We start from the raw sequence: 13,647 nt of genomic DNA, 5'->3' as shown, positions 1-13,647 counted from the left end.
CAGCTGTGCGATTTGAGCAAGTGCTTAATGTCTCCAAAGTTTAGTTTTATTTCTTTTCTTTTCTTTTCTTTCCTTTTCTTTTTTTTTTTCTTTTTTTTTTTTTTTTTTTTTTTGTGGTTTTTAGTGCTGCACTCATGGCATATCAAGGTTTCCATGCTAGGAGTCAAATTGGACCTGTAGCTGTTGGGCTACACCACAGCTACAGGAAAGCTAGATCCGAGCTGCTTGTCTGTTACCTATATACCACAATTCACAGCAATGCCAGATCCTTAACCCACTGAGTGAGGCCAGTGGGTCCTCATGAATCCTAGTCAGATTCATTTCCACTGTGCCACAAAGCTTAGTTTTGGAAACTCCCAAAGCTTAGTTTTTTTTTTTTTTTTTATTAGTGAAATGAGAACACTGATAATATCCTATAGAGAGGTTTAGGGCTTTAGACTATCTGGCACATAATAGAATGTAATAATTAGCTATCTTTGCATGGGTGCCCTATATTGTAAATGTGTGCTTGTTTCTCTGCCTTTCCTTCTGGAACATAAACTTCTGGAAGAAAATGATACTGTTTCATTGGTCTTTGTACCACTAAAGCTCATCACAATGTCTGTAGGTTCTCAACCCATGTTTGTTAATTACAAAATCAATTAATGAATGATAAATGAATAGATAGCACCATTGGCAGCTAAGAGTGAGTTGGATTTGACCATGCAGAGGGATGGGCTTTCAAAATAAATTACAGTAAATCATGTTGACAAACCCAGTCAGATTGTGAGAAATTCAAGCAAAGGACATTTAAAAGATCTTGACAGGAAGCTGATGGATTTGTTTCATCAATCCGAGGTGAAGCTGTTGTACCTCCTGGTAGCAACAACCCACCTGATAATCTAAATCTTTATGTTTCAGCAGGGCACCAATGCCTTTGTAAATTTTAAGTTTCTGGAGCTATAAAGCACAACAAGGAAGAGAAAGGTCCAGATGGGTTGTTGAACAAAATGGGAAGAAGATTCTATCTGTTTACCTTTTTCTTGTGTTTCCTGTCTTTTTAACTCCTGATATTCCACAAAATAGAAGTGGCTCTCCAAACATATCAAAGAGCTGTGGTCTACTCACTGTTTCCCTGATGCTAGGCTGTAAGCTACCTATGCCAGAATCACCTCTCAACAATATAGATATCTGGGCTGCACCTGAATCCCATTTAATCAACAAAACTATGGGGGATGGGGACCTGTAATACATGTTTTTTATACAGATAATATTTTTCTGATATACAGTTGGTTTGGGGAGTGCTAATCAGTTTTTATAGATAGAACGATGCTATGAGAATTCAAATATCAGGCCTCAGACTTCACATCTACAATGATGCTTTTAGTTTAGAGTTACTGCAGAAAAATGGCAGATAGTCATTGTGAGAGTTGGACATTCTTTTAATTTCTCTCTGCCAAAGTTTGTTTCTGGAGTTTCCATTGTGGCTCAGCAGTAACAAACCCAACTAGTGTCCACGAGAATGCGGGTTTGATCCTTGGCCCCACTCAGTGGGTTAAGGATCCTGCATTGTTGTGACCTGTGGTATAGGTTGTAGATGCAGCTTGGATCCAGCATTGCTGTGGCTGCTGTGTAGGCCGGCAGCTGCAGCTCCAATTTGACCCCTAGCCTAGGAACTTCCAAATGCTGTAGGTCTGGCCCGTAAAAAAAAAAAAAAAAAAAAAAGTTATTGTTTCTCTCAAGCCATTTGACAATGGCTTTGCAGACCAAATAATCCTCATCTACGAGTTCTGGATGAAAATGGTGGAAATCCATAATAATAATGATAGCTAATATTTAGGCTAACACTTACATCATGCTTCCTGTGTGCCAGGCTCTATTTGAAGTGCTTTTAGACCTTGGGCCTTAATAATAGTTTGTTTTTTTTTTTATGAAGTTGTCTTATATTTATTCATTCATTCAGCAAATATTTATGGAATGCAATGTGCCAGGAATAAAATAGTAAACAAAAGACATGCTTGCTGCCCTTATGAAGTTACTACTATGTCTTTTCTCATGTCAAGGATGATTTATTAGAATCTCGTTTTGTAGTAATCAAGAGAAAGTTTAAATCTCCTGCTAAGATTTGAGATACTACCTTTTTAAATTCCACATCAGAAGTTGTTCTCTGTTTATTCTTAAAAACTCAAAGGTTCTTGATTGATCACCTTTGTGTGGGAACACCACTCAAAAGATTAGAATAACACCAATCATTTTTTCCATGCAGTGCACGTATAGGAAATACTTATATTTATTTGCCACATTTTTACTTATTGTGCTTCTGCCTCTTGGCTTTACGAGTTACGTGATATCTTTTCACTTCTTCCTACTTCAGTAGTACATCCTGCTTCTTTCTCTGAAATTATCAAACAGCCGAAAAGGCCTGATTCAATGATCTCCAAAAACAAAGGGCATGGTACCCTTTCCACAATGTTTGGCACCTGAAATGTGAATGTCTTTGAAAATGTCATTTCTGCATGACAACCTCTCGTGAGCTTTGAGGCTCAGAGAGAGGAAATATAGCTCTTTCTTTCTACATGTAATAATTGTAGGTTGAAGTATCATGATGCAGAGCATTATAAGTGTTATTATAAATATGCAAGAGTACAATATTCATATTGTAAATTTATACTAAAGGCATGAATATATTTATTTTTGAGATCTTGTCCTAAGGTTTTGTTAGCCACTTCACTTCATAATAATAAAGAAAACAACAATTAAATTATTTTCAGTTAACTCAGTATCCAAAATTTGCTTGAATTAGACTTTATTTCATATTACCATGTAGATTAAATACAATCTGATTCCATTGTTTTTCGAATGGAAAATTTTCTAGACATGCAAATCTGTTTGAAGACAGTTATTTTGAACATTTAAATATAACTCAAAAGAAAAAGGTTTAGGAGTTTTCATCATGGTGCAGTGGAAATGAATCCAACTAGGCACCATGAGGTTGCGGGTTTGATCTCTGGCCTTGCTCAGTGGGTTAAGGATCTGGCATTGCCGAGAGCTGTGGTGTAGGTCGCAGACATGGCTCAGATTCCACTTTGGTCTGGCTGTGGTGTGGGCCGGCAGCTACAGCTCCCATTTGACCCCTAGCCTGGGAACCTCCATATGCTGCAGGTGCGCCTCTAGAGAAGACAGAAAGACAAAAAAAAGAAAAAAAAAGAAAAAAAGAAAGGTTTAAAACTTGTAAAAACACCTTTGGATTGCAAAGATATAGTTTTTTAGTTCATTATTTAAGTTTATATTACTTTGCTTATTTTTAAAATAGCAAACATCCTTGTATTGGTACAGTATATATTATGTAATGATTTAATAATACCAGCTGCCATTATTAAGTGCCTACTAGGAGATGGATTCTGTACTCTGTGTTTTATATACACTCTCTCATTTAATCCTCATGCTAATTGTGTGATCTTTAGCTCAGTGTTATTTTCCTCATTTTACAGTTGAGGAAACAGGAACTTTGGGAGGTTAAGTAACTTGTCCACCGCTGCAGATAACTGAAAGAACTGGGATTGAAGTTTGTCTTTCTGTTTTTAATGTTTCCTTAACATGTCACAATGCAGAAATACTGTTACCTTCTTCAAAATGTAGATTTCCACTGAATAACAATAGCAGTAATATCTTTCTTTACCTGAGTGATAAACCAGTTTGTGCTACTTAGTTTACAGACTGAAGTTGTGTTCTGTGTTCCCACAGGGCTGAATGTAACAACTGTGAGACTGGAGAACAGTGTGGTGCAATTATGCACGGCAATGCTGTCACCTTCTGTGAGCCATATGGTCCAAGAGAATTGGTAAGTATGTGCTGTTTATGTACGTTACTCCAAATACATTGTTGTTAGTGAGCTTTTCGTCAAACAAAAGGATCTCTTATGCTTTTCCAGTTAAGATGAAAATTTGCAGGACCACTTATATTATGAATCCTATTGCAAGTATTTAAAAATTAAGAGCAGTGCTTCTGTCATTTATATTTAAATGTGAAAAATAAAGAATTCAGTAATACAATTGGCAGCATCAGTGGCTCTCATTAAACATGGTGCATCATTATGATTACATCACTTTTAAAAAATGAGTATGATATGTGTGACATATGACATATATGACACATGTATATATTGTACCTAATAACTTATGGCTTAAAAGTTCTTATATAAAGCTTTACTTTTACACCTCTTATTTTCACCTTGCAACCAAAAATGTTAGATGAGCAATTTTATCATATTATTTTAAAATTTTGTTTCCTAACCACAGAAAAAAATTCAATGATTTTTTAAAAGTGAAAGAGCACACTGAATGAGCTAGTTTTTTTTTTAAAAAAATTGGTTTATTCCAAATTGTTCAGTAATGGGTTACTTCCCTTTTAGTTAGATTATTAGACTTTGATAGCCAAAGATAAGGTCTTAGATCATATGTAAAATGAAGCATGACCATTCTAAATTGAAAGCAATGAAACCACTAGCCATCAGCATGTGGCTAGTGAGCCTTTCATTGTTACTTGGTAATTCCTTCTGGCACGAAGGCTACATTGATTTCACATTCTTGAAAAAGGACATAAAAGCAATTGTTATATTACCCTCTTTGCTCAGTTTCTTTGTGCCTCATTTTTTTCTTGCAACATCTCTTATGCTTTGACTACCTGCTTTTCAACCTGAGCTTCAAGGCTTCCTTTCCTTTTTTCTCCCACACCTTCCTTATCATGGGACTTTTAATAGCAAGTTGCATTTTTCACCCCTCCATCACGTATTGTATTATGTTTCGAATTCATTAAATTTAAAAGTGGCCTAAAGATTGGCTTCCACAGTAAAAGGGGGGAAAAAACCTAACTAGGCAATTAAAAGAAGATTTAGTTATCAAATTGTAAAAGTCAATTAATTTTTATAACATGGTTCTTATTTTATGCTGCTTGAATACCCCTTTCATGGCAGTAGATAAATTTAATTTATTAAAGATATGAGCTTCAGAACATTGATAAATTGAAGAGTTTTTAGTTGAAATTAGAACACAAACAGAATTAATTGGATGCAAATTAAAATAATAGATGCTCATAATTCAAGTCTTACAAGGTGTTATTCCTGCAGACAAATGTGTAAAAAAATAGATCCACTAGTACATCTTAAATAATGTACCATGACTGAATTAATTATCTATAAACCTTAAAACAAAATTAAATTTTTGTCGTAGTTAATTGAGCTTAGAATAAATACCTATTTTAGAATGTTCTCCCACTCTAACATTTCTGAAAATACTTGACTAAATTCTTTTTTGTTTCTACTGATTAATAGCAAATAAACGTATCTAAGAATATAGTGCCAAAATTCATATTTCTGTAGCATAGAAACTAAAATATCTAGTTTATTTGATCCCATGTATATTTAATCGTGATGGAATCACTGTATCCCAACTTATTTCACATTAGCGTTCATATACCCAGTGGGCTAGTTTTGAATTGTATTATATAATTGGTGTGAGATGAGCATTTCAACTCAAAATGAAAATATTTAAAATAATCATTTCATCCAAGAAAGGAAAACCATATAACAGATTTATATTTACATCATAAGTAGTTCCCTAAGATGAATTGTGCTGTAGATTCAGAGGGAGTCTGAACAAAGATAGAGATGGCATCTACATTTTACGCATGAGCAACCTCTAATTTTCCATCTGAATTGGTGTCCCAGGAGCAAAAATATATAGTTTATCCAAGTTATGTTTACAAAAGAAAGGTCAATTGAAAGAAAAGTGATGAATTCGGTTGTCAGCTAACATGCTGTTGTCCACTAATATTCAGACATTTGCATGGCACTTCAAAATTGAATCCAGTTAAAAAACCGGATTGTGCGAGAGAACCGATGAAAATTATCAGCCCCCAAACATCACTTTTTGAAAAATACCGATTAGCCCCCTAGCCTGGGAACCTGCAAGTGGAGCCCTAGAAAAGACAAAAAGACAAATAAATAAATAAATAAATAAATAAATAAAATGCTTTCTTAACTTTTTTATAAATCCCGTTCTTACTGAAGTCATCAAACAAAGAACCACAGGCAAAGAACCCTAGTAGGCTAATGCTTTATCTTTTAAAATACCTGAAAGAGCATTTCCATTTTGTGAATTTAGCCAAGTGGCCACTTCATTTCACTACAAGCTAAAGCCAGTGAGAGGTGGTTTCTGGGACCACCTGGACGCACCATGCATATCTGTTTCCACTGCTCTCACACATTTCATTACCTCAGTAAAGTCTCCATACTTGAAGGAGTAACACCTAACTGCATTCATTTTGCTAGTCTGAAATGAATGTAATGAGGAATTCGTTTACCTACCCCTTTAGGAGAAAATATGCTCTCTCAGAGCTTAAAACAAAATTAATTATGTTACTCTCTACTTTAAAAAAATTAATTACTGAGTTATTCTCACATCTTTGGAAATGCATGTTTGTTACAGGAAGGAGTTTGGACTAATACAGGATCAAATCCACTAAAAAGTTGCAGGGAAGAGGTACAAAATGAACAGCATCAGCCTACAGTGTATTCTTCAGATTCATTTAGTGAGCATACTAAATTTTCTATAGTTTGAAGTGTAATAATTTTAAAGCAGTAGGATTTGGTTTCAGGCATTCATAGTTGCTATATATTTATCAAAATATCTTAAAGAGTTCCTTTAGCTTTCATAATGTCTGATGTAAAAAAAGTAACTTGGAAGACTCAAATTATGTATTTGAACTCAAGAATAATAAATAACTTATAATACTCAAGTGCAAATGTTAAGTGGATGGTTTTGGAGACAATGCTTTCTCATTTTTTTTCTCTTCATCTTTCCTATTCTTTCTTATAACTGACAATTTTATTAGTAAACTAAATGGATAAAGATAAAGGAATGAGAGTCAACCATTCTGCCATTCCTTAGCTTACATGGCGAAGGGAAAAAAAAAAAAATGTGAAATCAATGACTAATCAAAAGCTAGGGTCACTTGCATTTAGCACATGAAATTTGAAATGTGGCACTATTTCAAGCGACTTGTTTGCTAGCAGAGATCACAGCTGTGAAACTTGATCACCCAGGTGACAGAAACATCATTTATTACACCCCCAGGATAAATATCTAAAATTCTCTGGTATATTTAATGCATTAGCAATAGCAGTAACTATGGTGCTTTTAACTTACATGATATCTTTGTTTCAAAGAACATATATTGAAGAGTATTTCATAACTCATCTGTGAATCTACTCAGTTACATAAAATCAGAGGGGAAATAGCATTTATTCAATTTTGGTGAAAAAATTTAAAATTTTTCATGTGCCTCTTTGGACTTTAAAGATCAAAATTTCCAAGTGGAAATCCATGAGGATAAGTAGTTGAACTTACTCTATAAGCTATGGGAAAAAAAAGAAGAAGAAACAGATTTCTTTTAACCCTGTAGGACATTTGGTTCTGTCCAAAATATTCATGAGACATTTGGTCCATACCAAAAGGTCCTTGAAATTTGATCTGTCCTACATGTCCTTGAACATATTTGGCCCATGTTGAAAGGGGTTGGACAGGATCAAATATAAGAATTTCCTATAATGGACCAAATATCTGACAATCTCTTTCAATGGAATCTTGAAAAGGAACTAATATCCTTGTTATTTTTTTAAAAATTCTATTGGTGCATTTTCCTCTAATGACTCTGGAGGGAAAGGGAGTAGGAAACAGAGTTCTGGGCATGGAGGGCCAGTTTTCTCTTAGATAATCTTTATGAGAGATTTAAATAAAGGATTTCCTCTGACATCCTGATACCAGTGATTTTTGCTGTTTAAAATCAATTAGGAGTTGCAAACCATACAGATCTCTAGACAACTTGTGAAATGTCTCTCTTGCCCTCTCCTCTGTTACCTTTTTTTCTTCTTCATGAATTTTAAAGCCCTGTATTTAAAACACATGTTCATTCATCTTTCCAAATTGTGCTGTAGAGACGAGAAGCACAGTTTTATCTTTTAATATTCACATTTCAGTGAATTCTGGCAGAACAAGGAGCTTAGTCACTGTTTGTCCACCACTTCCCATGGGGATTCATGAACTGGGTGTCTCTTGACCCTTCTGCAGTGTGGACTCCATTTCATCTAAGGATGTTATTAGGACATTTAAGAAGTCAGCTGCTTCTGCCACGTTGAAAACACAGTTATACACTTTCTGTTTTATAGGGTGTAGTCGTGGGAGGTATCCTATACCTTAGCTTGTGGGGTCAGAAACCCAGAAAGAGAGTCACTGAAAATGAAAACCTTACTTCTCATCTCACTTGAGCACGTATGGGTCAAAGTCATTGCTTCATAGAATGAATGAATGAATGAATGAATGAATATTTAAATTTTTTAAATTTACTTAGAATTAAATAAGGTACCATCCCTTTTTTGGAATGGAGGGCAATTATTTAAGGATGCGTCTTTTTTTTTTTTCTTTTTAGGGCTGCACGCTTGGCACATAGAGGTTCCCAGGCTAGGGGTTGAATCGGAGCCACAGCTGCCAGCCTACACCACAGTCACAGCAATGCAAGATCCAAGCCGCATTTGCAACCTGTGCTGCAACTTGTGGCAACGCCAGATCCTTTAACTCCCTGAATGAGGCCAGGGATCGAACCCACATCCTCATGGATCCTAGTCGGGGTCTTAACCAGCTGAGCCACATGGGAGCTCCTAAGGATGCTTCTTTATGAAACTGAGGGAAAATAATAGAAGTGTGTTGGAACGTATTTCTAGGCCCATAATTTGATTACTTTTTTGGGGGTAACAGTTTTATTGATAAATAATCTTCATATTCTACAGTTCATTTAAAGTATACAATTCAAAGATTTTAGTTTATTCACAAAATTATACAGCCATTACAGTTAATTTTAGAACATTTTCATCATCCTCCCAAAGAAATCCTACACTGCTTATGTGTTGTAATTCTATTTACTTTTCAGTTTTTTTATTTGCTTTTTGTTTTTGTTTTTGTTTGCTTTTTAGGGCCACACCCGTAGTGTATGGAAGTTCCCAGGCTTAGAGTTGAATCAGAGCTGCAGCTGCCAGCCTACACCACAGCCACAGCATCATGGGATCTGAGCCACATCTGTAACCTATACCACAGCTCAAGGCAACGCCAGATCCCCGACCCACTGAGCAAGGCCAGGGATCAAACCTGCATCCTCATGGATACTAGTCAGATTTGTTTCCAATGCGCCACAGCAGGAACTCCTCAAAATATTCTTATTCTTCTCATTTATTCTTAATTTTGGTTCCAGTTTTTGTTTGATCACTTTATACCATTCTCCTTGTGCCCCAGGTCTATTGATGAGGATGGAGGGGAGGGTATGGGTTGAGTGGAGGCGGCTGTGTTAAGTGCCTGGTAAATTACACTAAAAAAAAGTTTTCATCAGACCTGAGGGAAATGTACTTGGCGTGCCTGTGTGAGGATCTCACAGAGAAATACGAAATATATCTGTGTTCAGACATACTGATAGAACTAAGCTAACCGCTGGATGAATATAACCTCTTTTATGATTCGTTTCTATCCTTTTCTTTTCATTCCGCCTTCTCCCGTATCTTTCACCTCTTTCTCCTCCTCTCTTTCTGTCTTGTCTTATTTTGGTATATTCCTTTTTCTAGATTACCACAGGCCTTAATACCACAACAGCCTCTGTCCTCCAGTTTTCCATTGGTAAGTGTTTTTAGCCATTAAGCATTTAACTTGAAATGTTTGTTTCAATCATAGCATACAATCAGGATTTTAGTGCCAAATGTTTTTAGATTCAGAAAAGAGTAAGTCTTAACACTGGGATAAATAATTTAAAACACTTTAAAAGTGAAATAAAAAATTTAAATGCCACATTTTGCTCTCACTTCTCTCCAGCAGCAAGTGGTATTTAAAAATAATAGAATATATAAAAATAAAAGTAAATCCAAAACATAGGGATTTTGAATGTGTTAGATTACTATGTTACAGCAGAATTACTTTTCTAGTTGTATTTTACTCAGGTTAAGATTGAAATCTGTTAAGTTTCCTGCACTCTTGCTGAGTGGCAGTGAAAAGGGTAATTATTGGTGGCTGAGAGAAACTAATTAATGGCTTCATGTTTGACATAAATAATCTGTGTTTAATTCAGACACAAAAAGTTAAAAATGACTGTATCTGGCAATATTTCTTTTAGATGTTTTTGTATTAGAGCTAGAAATTCCTACCCAAAACATGCAGTAAAATAAGGTATCCTTGATCTACTGTTTATAGTTTTTTGCTCCATTGTATTATTTTCTATTCACATTTTCAAAGGTGTATATCAATAAATAACAGGTACAAGGTTCCAAAGGGAGAGTTCTAGGTAAAGAAGATACTGCCTTCTAGATGGGTCTAGCTTTCTTGGTCTTGGTTTAATAACATGGAAACCTCCTGGCCTCTCCCCATCACCTGAGGATTGCTGGCAGCTGTGCCCCTGGGACAGCACCCTCTAATTTCCACTGTCTTCACCCTCATAACTCTGGGGATTCATCATTAGTGCAGGGACTGTTTCCCTCACTAGCCTTCTAGCCCTCGCTGCAAACGAGTGCTCTTACAACCCACTGTGGTAATTGTCCTGAAGAGCAATTTTCTTCAAGACATGTGGTTATCACTTTTTCCTCAGAATGTCTGTGTTCAGCTTCTGTAGGTAGTATGTGATGAAACTGCCTGACCTAACTACACTTTGGATTCTTTTCTTCTCACATGGATAGCATTACCTACAGCACTTTAAAAACTAATCAGAATTCTGTATGTGGTCATAAGAAAGGCATTAGCAAAAACAAAATAATGAGGTTTTTTGGGGTGGGAGGGTTACCTTTGATCTATTAGCAAGTATATCCTAAATTTTCTATAATGAGCATGAAATACTTTCATAGTCAGGAAAAAACCTCCTTTTTAAAAGGTTGTGGTGCTATAAAAACAGATTTTTAAAACTCTAGCAGAACAGGCAACTGTAACTTAGAGGTTCTCAACCAGAACAAATGTGTTTAAGTGCATTTTGCTATTAATATAAAATATAAGCCAGATTTTCTTATTATCTGTATTCTGAGTAGTTATATGAATATTAATTTCAAATATTACCTTTATGCAATTAAAGAATACAAGAGAATCCTCTTTAAAATATATGCCTCACAATTCTGCTATATTTAAATTTGATTCAAGAAAGCAGAGATCCAGCACAAATTAAATTATATTTCCTGAAAGGGAAAAAAAAAAGGTCTATTTTTTTAAAATAGTAAAAGAATATACTATGGAGCTGGCATAGCTTCGTGGCTTCACCCTTTAATAATACCCTGCCATGAACAATAGAGTTGATAAAAGAGGGACAAGAAGGGATATTTTTCCGAGAATGTAGGGTTTGGTGCCTGGGACCTACAGCCCAGAAAAAGCACCAGGCCCAAAGGCTTGAGACTGGACCTAAAAATGTGACTTAATAAGAACCGTTGATTTCTCCACAAGCCAGAGGGATGTAGCCCAGCAGGCCAGAGAATTGCTTGTATTTTTAAAAGCATGGATTTGAATCCTAAGTTAGAAGATTGGAAGCCTAACAAAATCAGGGAGTTGCAAAAAATGGATGGGTGGATGGATAGATGGATGGATGGATGGATGGATGGATGGATGGATGGATGGATGGATAGATGGATGGGTGGATGGATAGAAAGGTATTTCAATCTTATAACTAAAAAGTAACCTTAGAAATCTTTTTTTGAGTGGCAGGTATAGAATCAAAAGTGAAATTTTAACATGTCATTGTTTGGGAATGAAACAAAATATTTAGTTAAAAACTGCTCAGTGGGCTTTGCTTACTGCATTTTGAGAATAAAAATTCTTGGGAACTAAGAAGTATTAGGACAGCCGAGAAACAATTTTGTGGCAAACCATTGGCTGTATGGTGCATGGTGTTTTATGGCAAAGATAGTGTAGCAGGCAGAACTTTGCAGGAATGGTGTTGTGGATCTCATTATGAGTGCTTGGAATATTTTTGTTCTGTTAAATGGACGGTGTGAGGGCTAGACTGGGCCACTACACAAATTCCAGAGATGTCATAATTGTGTATATTCATCTTGAGCTTTTCAAGCCCTGCAGTAACCTACTACCAACATAGCAATTGCAGCCAAGTAGCCCTTGCATTTGTATTCTGTTCAAAAATTGTACTGAGTGTGTTATAAAAAACACTATATGTATACAATTCAACATTTTTATTTATTTGTGTCTTGTGGAAATTTCCAAATCAGTTCTAAAAATGTGGTTAAATATAGTCAGTCAGATTTTTTGTCACTCCTCAGGAGTTCCTCTGGGATGTTAAATATTCATTATATATCTTGATGATTTAGATGTGATATAGACCATTTTCTAGGGATTATATCATTATTTACATCTTCAGTGATGAATTATGTTCATAATTATGGACATAACATATAACCACAATTGAATAAATCATTGCCTTGATATTTTTATATTGCTCTTGTAAACACTTTAAATCACATCACATGCATTATCCAAGAGAGTCCCAGGTACCTCAGATATATGTATACAGAAATGTCTTGAATTACAAGGAGTGACTCAAACTCTATCATGCCAATGTTTAACACTAATTCTATTCCAGCTCTTTATAAATAATATGTATGTATAAATATATAGATACAAATACATACATATGCACACACATAAGTATACAGGTTATCTTAACTAAATGAATTTTAAAGCATCCTCAAAACACAGTAATGCAAGTTGAAATTTATCAGGTTATCAATAGCTAAATCACCTTGAAAGATGTCCTGAAAGATTCTTAGAAGAACTTTTCATTTTTCCATTCTGATGAAAGATCTCGTATCCATTTCTGTGCTAAGGCATCGATCTGCTACAATCCACACTTGATTCATTAGATTCAACTTGTAGAATTGATGGTTGTAGCCTTAGGGGCATTTACCCATTTCCTTTAGATTTCCTCCGGGGCAGGAAGAACAATTTGAGATGATGCCCTTGCAAATCATTATTTTACAGATGCCTCCAAACACCGTTTCCCCAAGCAAGGTCCTGTGATCAAGCGAAATGCTGATAGCACTTTCACTGAGTAGTTGTTGTCTATTTAGGCTTTTCTAAGCTAATGTTAACTATGGGAAGACAAAAAGTGAGACGACATTTTTACAGTGCTTTGTGGTGTGGTAGAAGATCTGGATGCCTACAGAGCCTGAAACTTCTGGATTCTAGTGAGTTGCCAGATTACTATAAATAGGGATGGATGTGTGACCCCGTGTTGTCCAGTCCTGCGGGGTAGAACAGTTCAGGAAGGCTTCTTAGAGAGGAGGATCCCAGAAAGCCAACAACCTGAATGACCAGAAAGGACAAAGTTTTTCCAGGTGTGGACAGAGAGTGACACAGCAAAACATAGAACGGGCATCTGGGTGACCTCTTAGAACAGTACTGGCTGAGGGTGGCTATGAGCGATGTCACATATAATTCTGTCCATCTGACAGTTAATCTACTGCAGCTGGGAGTTTTAAATAGGAAGTAGAGTTCAGAAAAATGACCTCTTTCTCTCTTGAGCAATAAAGACACCTAATGAAATTAATTCTTAAAAGAGATTATTTGTGTGCAGTCTTTCTTAAGAAAGATT

At 35.7% G+C, this 13,647-nt stretch overlaps 1 protein-coding gene across 1 annotated transcript in view; it reads left to right on the top strand.

Annotated features, from left to right (window-relative positions):
• Nucleotides 1–13,647, top strand: part of RELN (reelin) — a 502,874-nt gene that overhangs the window by 247,603 nt on the left and 241,624 nt on the right. The window contains 2 exon segments of the mRNA XM_021063495.1: nt 3,724–3,820; nt 9,644–9,695. Of these exon segments, the coding sequence (XP_020919154.1) occupies nt 3,724–3,820; nt 9,644–9,695 (149 nt within the window).

Source organism: Sus scrofa, chromosome 9 (genome assembly GCF_000003025.6).
Source record: "Sus scrofa isolate TJ Tabasco breed Duroc chromosome 9, Sscrofa11.1, whole genome shotgun sequence".
NCBI lineage: Eukaryota > Metazoa > Chordata > Mammalia > Artiodactyla > Suidae > Sus > Sus scrofa.
This window is presented reverse-complemented; position numbering and strand designations above follow the sequence as displayed.